Source organism: Dipodomys spectabilis, unplaced genomic scaffold, assembly GCF_019054845.1.
Source record: "Dipodomys spectabilis isolate Male_0828 unplaced genomic scaffold, ASM1905484v1 ptg000001l, whole genome shotgun sequence".
In the NCBI taxonomy this organism is placed as follows: domain Eukaryota; kingdom Metazoa; phylum Chordata; class Mammalia; order Rodentia; family Heteromyidae; genus Dipodomys; species Dipodomys spectabilis.
Window position 1 is genome coordinate 33,633,988 of NW_024870678.1, and position 13,620 is coordinate 33,647,607.

A 13,620-nucleotide genomic window follows, 5' to 3' on the forward strand; every position below is an offset into this window, starting at 1 on the left:
TGACAGAACATGAAAATTATTCTCATATCAACATGTCCCTAACCTTATGTCTTCTTCCAAAGACTCTTGAATTAGACCTAGTAGGTAAGAGGACCAGTGGAAGCCAGGGAAAGAAGGGAAAGGGGTCTCTACATCTCTTTCTCTCTCTCTCTTTCTTTTTCTTTCTTTCTTCCTTTCTTTCTTTCCTTCCTTCCTTCCTTCCTTTTTCTCTCTCTTTCCTTCCTTCCTTTCTTTTTCTTTTTTTTCTTTCCTTCTTTCTTTCTTCCTCTCTTCCTCCCTCCCTCCTGCCCTTTCTTCCTTTCTTCTTCCTTTCTCATTCACTCTGTCTCCCACCCTCCCTTTTTTCTCTTTCTTCTTCCCTCAGTCCTTTCCCTCCTTCCTTCCTGCCTTCCTTCCTCCCTCCTCTCTTTTCTTTCTTTCTTCCTTTTTTTTCTCTTTTAAGACAGGGTCTCACTCTGTAACTCAAGGTGGCTTTGAACTCACTGTCCTCCAGCTTTAGCTGCTTGAGTGCTAGGTTACAGGTGTGCTCATCACTCCTAAACACTATGTTTTTGTTTCTTAAGAAAATTTGAATTTAGCACAAAATCTCTAAGTTCTCACAACAATATGAGCTCTCTGGGACACATGATATTAATTGGACCCCAGAAAGGTAATTTGATCATTACTGCCTTCTTCCCTGGTAGGGGTGAAGATGTTTTGTCTTCTGCTTTTCTATTATCCACAATAACATATATTATTTTTTGTAAGCAGTTCAGTAGTTGTCTCTGCCATGAGTCTACCACAGCTGTTGCGAAAAAGGTTTGGAAAATCTGAAAGCACATTCAGTTATCAAAGCTCTAAGTTGGCGAGTAAGACAATTTGACAAAAATCACATGCAACTATGTCAACTACAATAACTAGTGACTATAATTCCTTAGGTTTTACTTTTCTAGAAAATAAAGCCAAGTGATAAATTCAGATAGTGCATAATTGGCCATTAAACTAGAATAAATCTGTGCTTAATTAGGTCAAATTACATGATCAATTTACATTCACCATTTCAAGCATCACAGCTCTGCCTTCATGGGCACAACGTACCTCCCCAGCTCTGAAACGCAGTCTTGGAGAGCCTGCTTGTCTTTGAGGCACTGTTTGAGAAATGCCTGGAACTCTTCGTTCACCTTGGTGATCTGCTCCTGGATACTGCTGACCATTTGCTTAGGCAAATGTGCATACAAAGTTTGTCCTTCTTGAGTCACCATATCAAGCTTACTCTGCCCATCACTGACTGAATCCAAGACGCTCTGTTTCAGGAGGAAAAGATAACATGATTCAGACTCTAGGGCAGAGAACTGTATCTTAAAATGCTGAGCTGAGCTAGTAGACTAAGACCAGAAAAGCAGAGCCCACAGGAAGAAGACCTGAGAAGGCTGGAGTGAGAATAATGTGTACTACTGGGTAAAATGGAGATTCCCAATTGAGGACAATGCCAGATAGCCACTGGAAGGAAGCACTGGGACACACTGGGAACAATGTGTCCTGGAAAAGAAGATGTCCCCATTGGGGTTGTGGCCTCCATCTCTCCTCATCCTTGAAGTCTCAACCCAATCCAGATACCATGTCTCCCATGGGTTGTCTTCTATTCTGAATTGTTTTCTCAGTGACAGTTCCCAATACCTGTCTCTGTCTGACTCAATAACCCAATTATATTAGGGAAGGAGAAGGGCAGATTGACACAAGAAGATTTGGAAACAAGCTGGTGTAGGTCTGATAGAAGGCATGTGAGAGTGTCAGGGGATGATGGTGGCTGAGTTTCTGTACCTGAAGATCACAGAGCTTGGCTTCTAGAACTTTGCTGTCACCAGTTCTGTCAGACGATTCCTTGGCTGCTACTTTTGCCTTCAAAAACCACTCCTGGAATTCCTGCATAGAATCTTTCAAAAGTAACAACAATGAAGAATAAGAGTAGTAATGAATAAGAATAATGTAAGACTAAATGACTTGAGAATCACTTAATTCTCCCCAGCACATCACACCATGCACTGATGAAATATCATGGAATGAAAGTGATGGTGTAAGAAACAAGACAGCCGGATCTACACCAATGTTCCCAGCAGATTGGGGAGATTGTAAGAGAAGAGACCGTGAATTGTTTTGTATTCCTGGAATTCCTGCTTTCCCATCCTGTGTTCTTCATTTGGTTCAGATCATCTGATTGTAAAGGGAGACACTCTAGCATAGAAGGCATTATTATGGCGTGGAGAAGAACCGTTTCTCCTTTATACCACGGGATTCAGAGAACTGCTCTGCATCCCTATCAGACTTCAGGCAGCAGAGACCCAGGATAGGCAACTTCCTAGAATATGTAGCTACCACTGCTTACAGCCACCTCAAGCACCCAAGCTTATGGTGGTATTTCAGCCTTCCTACAGAAACGTCCATAGGATTTGGGCAGTGACTGCTGGAGCCAGCTGAAAAATCCTAATGAAATTCAGAAACATCAAAACGCTACCTTCTAATTCACCCGGAGACAAGGGAAGAATTCTTCTGCTTAGGGAAAGGGTCCCCAGCCCCACACTTCTACCATTCCAATGCCAAAGCACTAGTGAGTTTAAAATGCTGTCTTTCAGAGGCATGTCCTCCAGCCTTGGCTGACGGTTTCTAGGCAGCCTTTGGTTCAGACTCCTCTCCCGAGCAGTTAAGGTCTGTGGGAACTAACTCACCATTGAAGTGTTTCTCCAGGGCGTCCTGCAGGCTGGCCTGGGTTTTGGAGCACAGCTGACTCACAGCTTCCTGCTTCTTTACCATTCCCGTCATCGCCTGTCCCAGGCTCTCCAACTCCACTGAGTGATACTTGCGGCACAAGTTATTAAGACTTTCTTGCGTGGAGCTGATGTGGCTTTGCTGACCTTGAAGCTCTTTCTGTATGTCCTACAGGATAAAAGTATACTGTGAAGGACCTTCACAGTCAGAAGAAATACTTCATTACAGCACAACAGTGTTCTGTAAAAATCAGGATCTGATGATACTGAAATCCACGCAGTAGTATCTACCTACAGATGGGACTGTTATTGTTTTTGGAATATTTGATCTGTTTTGAAACTTTAATACACTTTCTCAGTCTGCCTTGGTAACAAACGGCTGTTGGGAAGTAGCTAGGATGTGGGCTGTAGTCTAGGGGTTTGAGCAGATTGAATAAGTCTTTGTGGATGTTAGGATCTTGTATTATAGTCCCTTGATAAGAAACTATCACAGTTCATATTTTGCAATGGGCCACTTAGGTTTTATTTCCAGGTCACAGGCCACACTAACAGTATCCATACTTAATTTTAAAAAGTATGTATCTTTAGTCTTAAGTATGGTAAAAGACGATGTAAAAAAAAAAAAAAAAACCCAGCAAGGTGTCCATGGTTCACGCTTATACTCCTAGCTGCTCAGGAGGCTGAGATCTGAGGATCTCAGTTCAAAGCCAGCCTGGTCAGGAAAGTACATAAGACTCTTGTCTCTAATTAACCACCAGAAAACTGGAAGTAGAGCTGTGGCTCAAGTGATTGAGCACTAGTCTTGAGCTGAAGAGCTGAGGGACAGTGTCAGGCCCAGAGTTCAAGTCCCATGACCAACCAAAAAAAAAAGAACCATTACAAATATTGAAAACTCAATTCAACAAACCTCCTTAACCATTGACAAGAAATATCATGTCCTAATACGGACAGATGGCATGGAAGTGGAATATTTTTTCAGCTTTTTAATAAATATACATGTATGTATATATATATATATATATACATATATATATATATATATATATATTCTCTAGATGCAAATATCCATCTCATAAAAATGATTAAATGATGAAAAACATTTGGAGGTGGGTTTCACATGTAGTCTTTGTAAGCAGAGTGTTTAGAAGACAGAGGGAGGGAAAAAGCAAGTTCAGGGTCAGCCTGGAAATACAGAATAAATTCAATGCCAGCCTGAACTATAGCACAACTCTTTCTCAGGAGCCATGTATCAACATGGTGAACCAGTTGACCTGAGTGCCAGCACGTTACACTGTGAGTCAGCGAAAGCAGAGGTGATAGCTTTACTATAGTACCTGCAAAGCAGAAGAACCAACGACTGTCCATTGGAGTCCCTTAAAGCTAGTTTCTACCTACCTTGACTTTCTTCAGCCCCTCGCAAGTCTCGGTTTGGGCATAGCTCATCAACAATTCCTCCACTTTTGCCAGCCACGTGGTGAGGTCTTTGATGAACTTCTCCACCTTCGTACTCTGCACAACAAAATCCTTCAAGGTCCCTTTGGCTTCCTCAGTTGCCTCTTTAGCGTGCTCTAGCTTCTGCCGTAAGTCTGCTTCTATAAACTGAAGAGAAGGCAACATCTCGTGAAAGTCTGGAAGACCGCACACTCATTCAGCAGGAATTCTGTTTATGGGCATCTCTGTGAAGAACACACACACTTCACCATGGAAATAGCCCCAGTGAGCACACGCCTTTTTCCAGGCAGGGAAATGAGGGAGTACAAGTCGCCAAACCTATCGAGTAACGGGACAAGGCGAGGAAGGATGGTAGCTAATCCAGTTCTGGCTCATGGGACAGGAGTAGGGCCAGGAATCTGTTTTTCACATTTCTGCTTTTGCCAGCTTTGGTCTGTGGGTACTTGCTGAGATTCTCCTTGTAGTCTTGCTGAAGTTCCCCAGAAGCTCCTGACCCTTTGCTTTGTCCTTCCTCAGACTGCAACACATTTGCCTCTGGTTCTGAGGCCTCTCTGTCATGACTCACTGCTAAGCAATCACCCCAAACTAACTGTGAGACACAGGAGACTCTTAACAGTCAATTCCCCTTTGGAAATACAGGTAAGCCAGCCATCCTGCTTGCCTATCCGGTGAAAAGCTAGATGCTGGTGTCTGCCAATACAGGGGACAAGTATCTTTCTCCTGCTCCCTAAGTCCTGACCATGTAATTCTTCTACAGTGATCTGGAATCTACCCAGGCATCCACACTTCTTGATATTGATAGAAGGGGGGATGAGGAGGGAGGGAATGAGGGAGGGAGGGAGAGAGAGAGAGGGAGGGAGGGAGGGAGGGAAGGAGAGAGAGAGAGAGAGAGAGAGAGAGGGAAGGAGAGAGGGAGAGAGATGGTTGTTTCTAAAATTCTGGCTCTTCACTCTGCAATAGTCTGAACTTTTGCCCAACAATACCCACAGTAGAGATGACAGATGCAAATAGTCTTTTACAGTCTGGGCCTTGACGAATAGCCTCCTTTGGTTCTTGCTTTTGGTGGAACCTCTAACATCCTTGCACATTTCTCAGAGAACAGTGGAGGCATGGCTGATCACCTCGCTCATTAGTCAGGTCAATGCAAAAGATCAGTGACAAGGTAGACGGAAAGAAGGCAAAAGAGGAAAGCCACAGGAGTAACAAAATAATAGGAGTTTAAGATACAGCAGAACCCTCTGTCGGGAGGCTGTGGGGCCGACAGTCAAGAGCCCTACTGAACTTCATGCTTAGAGGACGGAGGCACTGACTTTTCCCAGTTTTCTGAGTGGCCCTGGCCTGACTGTTTCTGCCTCACAGTTCCTAGAAATCTGTGCCATCAAAGGGCCATGGAGAGGGTTTGTAGGAGTTATCCCTCTGTCCAGCTATTGAGTGAATTATTGGGAAAGCACCAATGAGACATCTGTTCATCACATAACATAAATTATGTCTAGACATAAAATGGTCCATGAGATCAAGCCACCTGATGATGCTCCCAAAATGTAGTAAGGGGAAAAGAATTACTCTTATTATAATGTTGGAAATGAATCCAGATATATAGATATAGATAGATAGATCGAGAGAGAGAGAGAGAGAGAGAGAGAGAGAGACTGGTCTACTTTAGTCCTCCAGGTATTTAAAGGCCCATAAGTGCCTGAAATGATGATGATGATGATGATGATGATGACGATGATGATGATGATGATGATGAAGGTGTGCACAGATATAAGTACACATACATACAATACACACATATATACACTATATACATATATATATACAATACACACACATATATATAGTATATATGATAGCACAAAATTGACTGCCCACTTACTTGCAGCTCTGTTGGTGTCTCTGGATTTTTAGTTAATTCTTTGAGATCATTAACTTTGGAATGCAGTTCCTCCAGTTTCAAGGCTTTGTTTTTGACTTCACACTACCAAGATAGAAGACAAAGTAGCCACACAGAATGCATTAAAGACACGGGCAAGTTCCATCTAGCGTTTCATGATTTCCAGAGTTAACAGGAAACCAAGGTTGAGCCAGCGGGAGGGGGAAAAATATCTGTTTCACTTTCTGTGAACTGTTTTTATTCATGAGAGCGGAAAATGTTACAATTAAGGCTCACTTGGAATGGAGAAGGGGTATGTGGAACTTTCTTCCACTCTTTTATTAGGAGGGGGGAACCCTCTTGGAAAATATGAAAACCAACTAAAATCCTTGAGTCGGCAGGAATTTCTAATAGGCTGTCATTTATTCATTAGTGGAACTTTTTCCATTTCCACGGCAACAGAAACAGTTGCAGAAGGGTTTCAAACAACATATATCCGCAATGCTTAATCACAGTAGTTGGTATGTGATAAAAGAAACATATCAAATGCAAATCTGCAGGATAGTGAGGCAGAAATCCAATTCATTGAAACACTGAACTCTCCTATTTTACTTTTTGTTCCTCCCTTCCCCCCCGCCCACCGAAAACACCAACACACCAAAGAAGAAAGATCATCAGAAGGACCGTTATTGAGTAAAGATGCTTATAAGCTTGGTTATTTGTTTGGAACTACAAAGAAATAGCTAATAAACGTTCTCTTTCATTTTAAAAGAGGGCATTTTGGTGCCTTGGAAACACAAGCTGCCCGACACTTTCTTCTTGGAGAAAGTAATTTGCTTTTGCAGAAAGATGCTGCGTGGCCCTTCTGCAGAAGTCAGCTGAGCGATCATGGGCTCACACCCCAGGGTCTGCACTCACCCTTGCATCGGGATGGGCTCTGCTGGGCACTAACTGGGTTAGCTACCATGCCACTGTCAATAACCAAAAAAGCGCATCTCTGTAGGCCTGACCCTGGGCAGATTGAATGAGCTCTGAGGCTCCCCGGCTCCCCGGGGTGCTGAGGGCAGCAACAAGAAGCTGGCTTGCCAACTGCTTCTTCTACCCAGACAACAGGCCATAGCATTTGCACGACTTCACTGCCTAGGGGGCTGGAAGACACAGGCAGCTCGCAGTTCTCTCCAAGCTGCTGACTGCGATGTGTACATAACAGTTATAGATTTCGAATATTCCTTAACTCTGCTTTTAATATCATCTCTCGTGTATTCATTTACAATTTCATTTTTTTGGCAATCCTCTTCCTCCACCTCGTCTTCCTCCTCCTCTTCTCTCTTCTTCTGTCAGTTCTGGAGTGTGAACCCAGGATTTTGCTACCACTTTGGTTATATTCCCAGACCCTTTGGTTTACCTTTCAATAGGGTCTCGCATTTCTGCCTGGTGTAGCCTCACTCTGTGATCCGCCTATTTCCAAGCATCTTAGATTATAGACATGTGGCCTGGCTTGCATTTTGGACTGGTCTTGCTAATTTCTTGCCTGGTCTGGCCTCAACTTGTGATCCTCCTAGCTCTACCTCAGTTAGGATTAGAGGCAGGAATCTAGCCCTTCCTTCATCAAAATGGATGAATGGTACTTCATTACCTCAAATTCTTTAAGGAATTCTTCGACTTTAAGGCTGTCATTCAGGTTGCTCATGCTTTCGGCTAGTTGTGGAAGAGAGTTGCTGGACCATCCATCGATTTCTTCTTTACTTGCAAGTACATCATTCCAGATGGACAGACTTATTCTCAGCCGGTCCATATTATCCTCAATTTTCTCTGACACCTAGGATCGAAAGCAGAAGTGTCACTAAGAGCAGGTGGCTTTACAATTCTCAAAAAACCTGCTGAGGCTTTTCCATTTAGAAAATTACTTTCTGACTGACAAGATTTGTAGAAACTATCGCAAGCTAATTAGCATGCCTGATTCATCACATAAACGCTGACCCCAATACAGAGATGGTTTCCATTATTGGGAGAGTTGTTTGAATCATTGGTCTATTATTTTCATTGTGAATTGAGGTATTAATGGCAGCACAATCACTAGACTCCACAAAATATAACTCAATATAAAGTTGAATTGTACAAGACTAAGGTCCACGCCTAGGCATTAGGTAGTTACATTTTCTAAATAGCACAATGAGCACTTTTATTTATATAGCATATTTGTAACACAAGAATATACACAGGAGAGCAACCAACTTTTACATATTTCAAGTACTGTTATTTTAACTCTTCCTCTAATAAGTGTCTTAAAAGAAGAGGGTATACAAAGTTTTTTGAAGTTCCCAAATTTATATTTGCACAAATATCAATGTGAAAATTAGGAAATTTAGCTTACTATAGCTTACTAAGTAAAGGAATTCATTGTTGGTTAAACTTTGGAACCTAGATATTGACAACGAAGGTAGCAGAATCACTGGATATTTTAGCTCAAGGGTAAGGTTTAAAAAATATGCACACACACACACACACACACACACACACACACACACACATTAGAAATAAATACATTAAGTTCCAGGAAGATCAAGGGAAGCATTATGTGGCCATATAAAGGGGAAGTGATAGAGCAAGAACCAACACCCTGAGCTGGGCCTTGATGGTTTGTCCACACCTGTACTCACAACTACTAGGGAAGATGAAAGATGGTGGATCAAGTTTCAAAGCCAGACTTAGAAGAAAATACAAGAGATACCATCTTCAAAACAAGTAGCAAGAGGCTAGGTGGAGAGCATGGCTCAAGTGGTACAGCACCAACTGAGCAAGCAGTCAAGCTGAGCAAGCATAAGGCCTTGAAGTCAAACCTCAGTGTTCTCTTCCCCACTCAAGAACTAAAGCCCAAAGATATATATTAAAAGGTCAGTGTTGGGGCTGGGAAGGTGGCTCAGTGGTAGAGCACTTGCCTTGCATGCATGAGGCCCTGAGTTCGATTCCTCAGCACCACATTAGCAGAAAAAAAAAGCCGGAAGTGGCGCTGTAGCTCAAGTGGTAGAGTGCTTGCCTTGAGCTGAAGAGCTGAGGAACAGCGCCTAGGCCCAGAGTTCAGGCCCCACGACCGGACCCACCCCCCCCCCAAAAAATAAATAAAATAAATAAATAAAAGTTCAGTGTTTTCTATGCAGAATTATAGCCTTAGTTCTTTAAATTCTTGTTATATGTGAGGGTTAGTATTCTGAAAGGTCTTGGTAAGTTATTCAGACTTGAACCATCATAATTCAAGAGTTTTGAGAAGAAAAAAAGTCAAATGTAATCTGTTTTAACTGAAACTACTAAGTGAAATCCCAAAAATCTGTCCATAAGCTTAATCAAAATAATGTAGCTGGAAGTGGCACTTTGGCTCAAGCAGTAGAGCACTCGCCTTGAGCTGAAGAGCTGAGGGACAGTGCCCAGACGCAGAGTTCAAGACCCACTACCAACGCCCCCCCCCAAAAAAAAACAATAATGTAGCCAGGTGCTGGTGGTTCACACCTATAATCCCAGCTACTCAGGAAGCAGAGATCTGAGTATCATGGTTCAAAGCCAGGTCAGGCAGGAAAGTTCATGAGACTCTTATCTCCAATTAACCACCAAAAATCCAGAAGTAGAGCTGTGAGTCAAGTGATAGAGTCCTATCTTTGCACAAAATAGCTCAGGGACAGCACACAGGCCCTGAGTGCAAGGCCTGACCCCTAAATAATACAAATAATTCTTGCACTATTTCTAAACTTATATGAATACTATTTTTCTTCAGAATATCATTTTGTACTTAGCGTTGACAGTTCAAAATGGAATTCACATCCCTGGAGAGTCCTTAGCCCAGATGCTTGATTGACAGCTGAGCTACTGAATGTGCACAGGTGCCCGGGGGTGCTCTTACATCCAGCCACCTGTCCACCGTGCTCTCCGTGTCTGCTTTTACCACTGTCGCATCACTCCTGTGGAGTCTCTTCAGCTCTGATAACAGGTGTCTGCCCTTGCTGGTAAAACTGTCCAGCTCTTTCTGTTTACAGTTCATCTCATTCTTGGCAATTTCATGCTGTGAACATAAATATTTCCTTTATTAATAAAATCATCAGTGAGTAGAGTTTTAAGCCAAAGGGGTGACATGGATTAAGATGCATTAAACTCATAAACTGATATGCTGAAACTTCTTTGTACACCTATTTAAAGATAATATGAAATAATACTAAATAGCTCCATTTACCTGAGAAATTTAATCCATGGTTGACCTTATGCAGAAATTAATGATGCTAATTAACTATATATGTGTATGTGTATCTGTACGTCAATCTATATGAAAGATATCATTTTCTTGAATAACAGGAATACGATGGTAGCAGTAATTCTATTTTTAAAAAGCTGAACTATTCGCAAAGATAGCCCATATCTAACTGTATGACAAGAAAAATTATACAGAGAAGTACTCTATAAGTAAAACATGCACACTAATCGATACACATAAAGACATTGCAAATTTACCTTAGAAAAAGCCCACTGAAGGTCTTCCTGATCTTTTACAACAGTTCTGGCTACAATGATGCTGTTGGCATTCTCTAGGACTTTAGTTACTGCTGACTTCAAGTTCTGGTATTCCCTCATTAAGTCAATAAGTGCACAGCACTGGCTCTGGCTATAAGGATTAAAGACAAGAGCAGTTAGTGTAAGAACAAGTTCCACACAGTTGGACTGGGTACATGACTATTCATAGACCGATGTTGAAACCAAGAGGAAAAACCACACTTGTCCCTGCTGAGGTCAAAAGAATGCATCTGTTTCATGCTACTTAATTCTAAGGTCCAAAACATTTCCCAGCAAAATCATGTTTACATGAGTCACCCAAATATTTTTCTTTATAAAGTGTTATTTTGCCATGCTATTTAATTACTTCAAAGTAGCATAAATTAGGGGTAAGCAAAGAAGCAACCACAAAACAAAACCAAAACAAAGGAAACAAGACAGAGTTCAGTAATTAATATATGTGTGTGTGTGTGCAATGTAATGAATTCCAATGCAATATAATGAATTTTTTGTTATTATGAATCCCTTGTAAATGATCAAAGTAAGTAGGCCTTGTGTCTGTTTTTAGGCAAGCAATTCTATACATACATTTGTTTTCCTACAGAAACCATATTGTGTGTATACTAAGATTTAGGTGAAATGATACTGTTGACTTCATTACTTATAGTAAAAGAAAAGACAGAAATAATATAAAGGCAAGAAATCAGCCAACAATTGAATAAGCTCTAGTGTATACTGAACAACAGCAAAGAAATCACAAACTAGAAAGTGTTTCATAAAATGGTTTGATAAAGTTTGTGTAACATGGTTGAATTTTAAAGGTCAACATTAATGGTCAATATTGTAAAGCATCTCAATTTGGTCTCAAAGGCACTTTATGTACATGACATGAAGTGTTTTGAATTACTTGTTTTAAATGCATATAAATATTCCAACATTTCTCTGTTAAAGAGAAAATTTTCTCCATCAGATTGTTTCTGTAACCTTGTGAAAAGTAATTTATTAGGCATGAGCGAAATTAATTTTGAATGGTCTCTGTTCATGGCAAAAGCTATTCAACTCTTGATTGTCTTAATCCAAAAGTAAAAGGCACAAAAATTAGTAACAAGTCTTCCAACCAACCCGGATATTGCAGCTTACTTTTCTTGAATGAGTTTTTTGGTGTCATCCCAGGTGACTTCTAAGCGGTTGATCTCCTTATCAACTTCAGGAGCAAAAGCTACATCTTTCTGGGCAATTTGCTTAGCTTTGTCTTTCAACCAGCTCAGCTCATGTTCATGAGAATTCAGTTCATCTTCCAGTTGATTAAATAATCTCAATCTGTAAATGAAAAGGTGATTTGAGTGTAAATATCCTAAAGGAATTAACCTATCATTTCCTTTCTGTAAACATATGAGTCTAGAAACAAACATCTGGACAATGAGAAAAACATAAAAATTGATTTGAGCCAGGTGCTGGTGGCTCACACTTGTAATCCTAGCTACTCAAGAGGCTGAGATCTGAGGATCACAGTTTGAAGACAGCCCAGGAAGAAAAGTCTCTGTGAAACATTTATCTCTAATTAACCACTCAAAAACCAGAAGTGGAGCTGTGGCTTAAGTGAAAGCACTAGCCCTGACCAAAAGAGCTCAAGAACAGCACCTAAGCCCTGAGTTTAAGACCAACAACTGGGGCTGGGAGTTGGCTCAGTGGTAGAGGGCTTGCCTTGCATGCACAAGGCCCTGGGTTCGATTCCTCAGCACCACATAAGCAGAAAAAAAAACTGGAAATGGGGCGTGGCTCAAGTGGTAGAGCGCTAGCCTTGAGCTGAAGAGCTGAGGCACAGTGCCCAGGCCCAGAGTTCAGCCCCCACAACCAACAAAAAAAAACAACACCTACAACCTCAAAAAAAATTATAACAATTGATTCAAGGTAATTTTAAAAACGTGACTCAGGCTACCTCTCAGTAAATATTGAAAGTCATGGTCACTATTCACTTTCAACCTTCTACAAAGCCTGCCTTCTTTTTTCTTTTGCTTCAAAACTTTCAAGAGGAAGGCTAATGCTATAGGCTAAGTAGATGAGTTCTTATAACACGATCATTCATAAGGAACATTTCTGAATTATGAATCCAGCCCATGCAAATAATTACCTTTCACAATCAGGATTGTTTCCTCCAAAGTTGCAATACCTTTACTAAGCTTTATGGAAAGCATCTACTTTTAAAACTTAAGTTTCTTAAATTATATATTTTATTGGCATGGGTACTATAAGAAAATGATCTGGCCTTTTGTCCCTAATATAAAAATGTTTGAACAGCTATTAAAAGTGGCCACAGAGAGGCAGCCACTGGCTAGCTCTTGGCTTTCTGGCATGGTTTTAGAGCAAAGGGACTACATATGTGTTATCTCCATTTAACTCCCTAAGGAAGTGGCCAGGGCAGGCCTAGGCATGATCCCTGCCTCACAACAACAGAGGTAATTTGCCCACAGGCGTTCAACGAAGCCTCAGTATGGGTGAGATTTAATAAGCCCACCGATTCATTGCAAGATTGGCCCAGCTTCTTGCTGTGTGCCCTTGGTGTGTTCAGTATTGGGAATAGTGACAAGGCCCAGACTTGACTTTGTTGTCTAGCAGCTTCAGCCTGTGCTGAGCCAGCCGAGGGGGGGCCGTGGTGTGTTAGTCCTACCACCCTACAACATCAGTGATGCTCCTGACCTCCTCCAGCACAAGGAACCATCTTTCCTTTCCAAAACACCTCTGTAGTCAATTCTTCCTTAGGATGGATGGAGAGAAAGAGAGAGAGAGAGAGAGAAAGAGAGAGAGAGAGAGAGAGGGAGGGAGGGAGGTAACCAGGGTCTTGGTCTAGAGCCAAGGGCAGACACCACAGTCACCTCATTAGTGCTTTGGCTCACATCCTACTCTGATCAAAAAGGGACAAGTGGTAATGGTGTTGGCAGGGACAAAACGATTCTTATAATGAACACCTTTGTATGACTGCATTGTATGACTCCTTCTCTGTCCCCAGAGCTCCAGAGTGGC

At 41.6% G+C, this 13,620-nt stretch overlaps 1 protein-coding gene across 1 annotated transcript in view; it reads right to left on the minus strand.

The window, feature by feature from the left end:
• The window catches only part of Syne1 (spectrin repeat containing nuclear envelope protein 1), a 385,765-nt gene that overhangs the window by 215,294 nt on the left and 156,851 nt on the right, over positions 1-13,620 (minus strand). Inside the window, exons 40-48 of the mRNA XM_042700560.1 lie at positions 11,740-11,919; positions 10,561-10,711; positions 9,959-10,117; positions 7,703-7,885; positions 6,070-6,171; positions 4,137-4,340; positions 2,703-2,910; positions 1,801-1,913; positions 1,078-1,283 (exon numbers count right to left, since the gene is read on the minus strand). Of these exons, the coding sequence (XP_042556494.1) occupies positions 1,078-1,283; positions 1,801-1,913; positions 2,703-2,910; positions 4,137-4,340; positions 6,070-6,171; positions 7,703-7,885; positions 9,959-10,117; positions 10,561-10,711; positions 11,740-11,919 (1,506 nt within the window). The remainder of the gene's footprint in view (positions 1-1,077; positions 1,284-1,800; positions 1,914-2,702; positions 2,911-4,136; positions 4,341-6,069; positions 6,172-7,702; positions 7,886-9,958; positions 10,118-10,560; positions 10,712-11,739; positions 11,920-13,620) is intronic.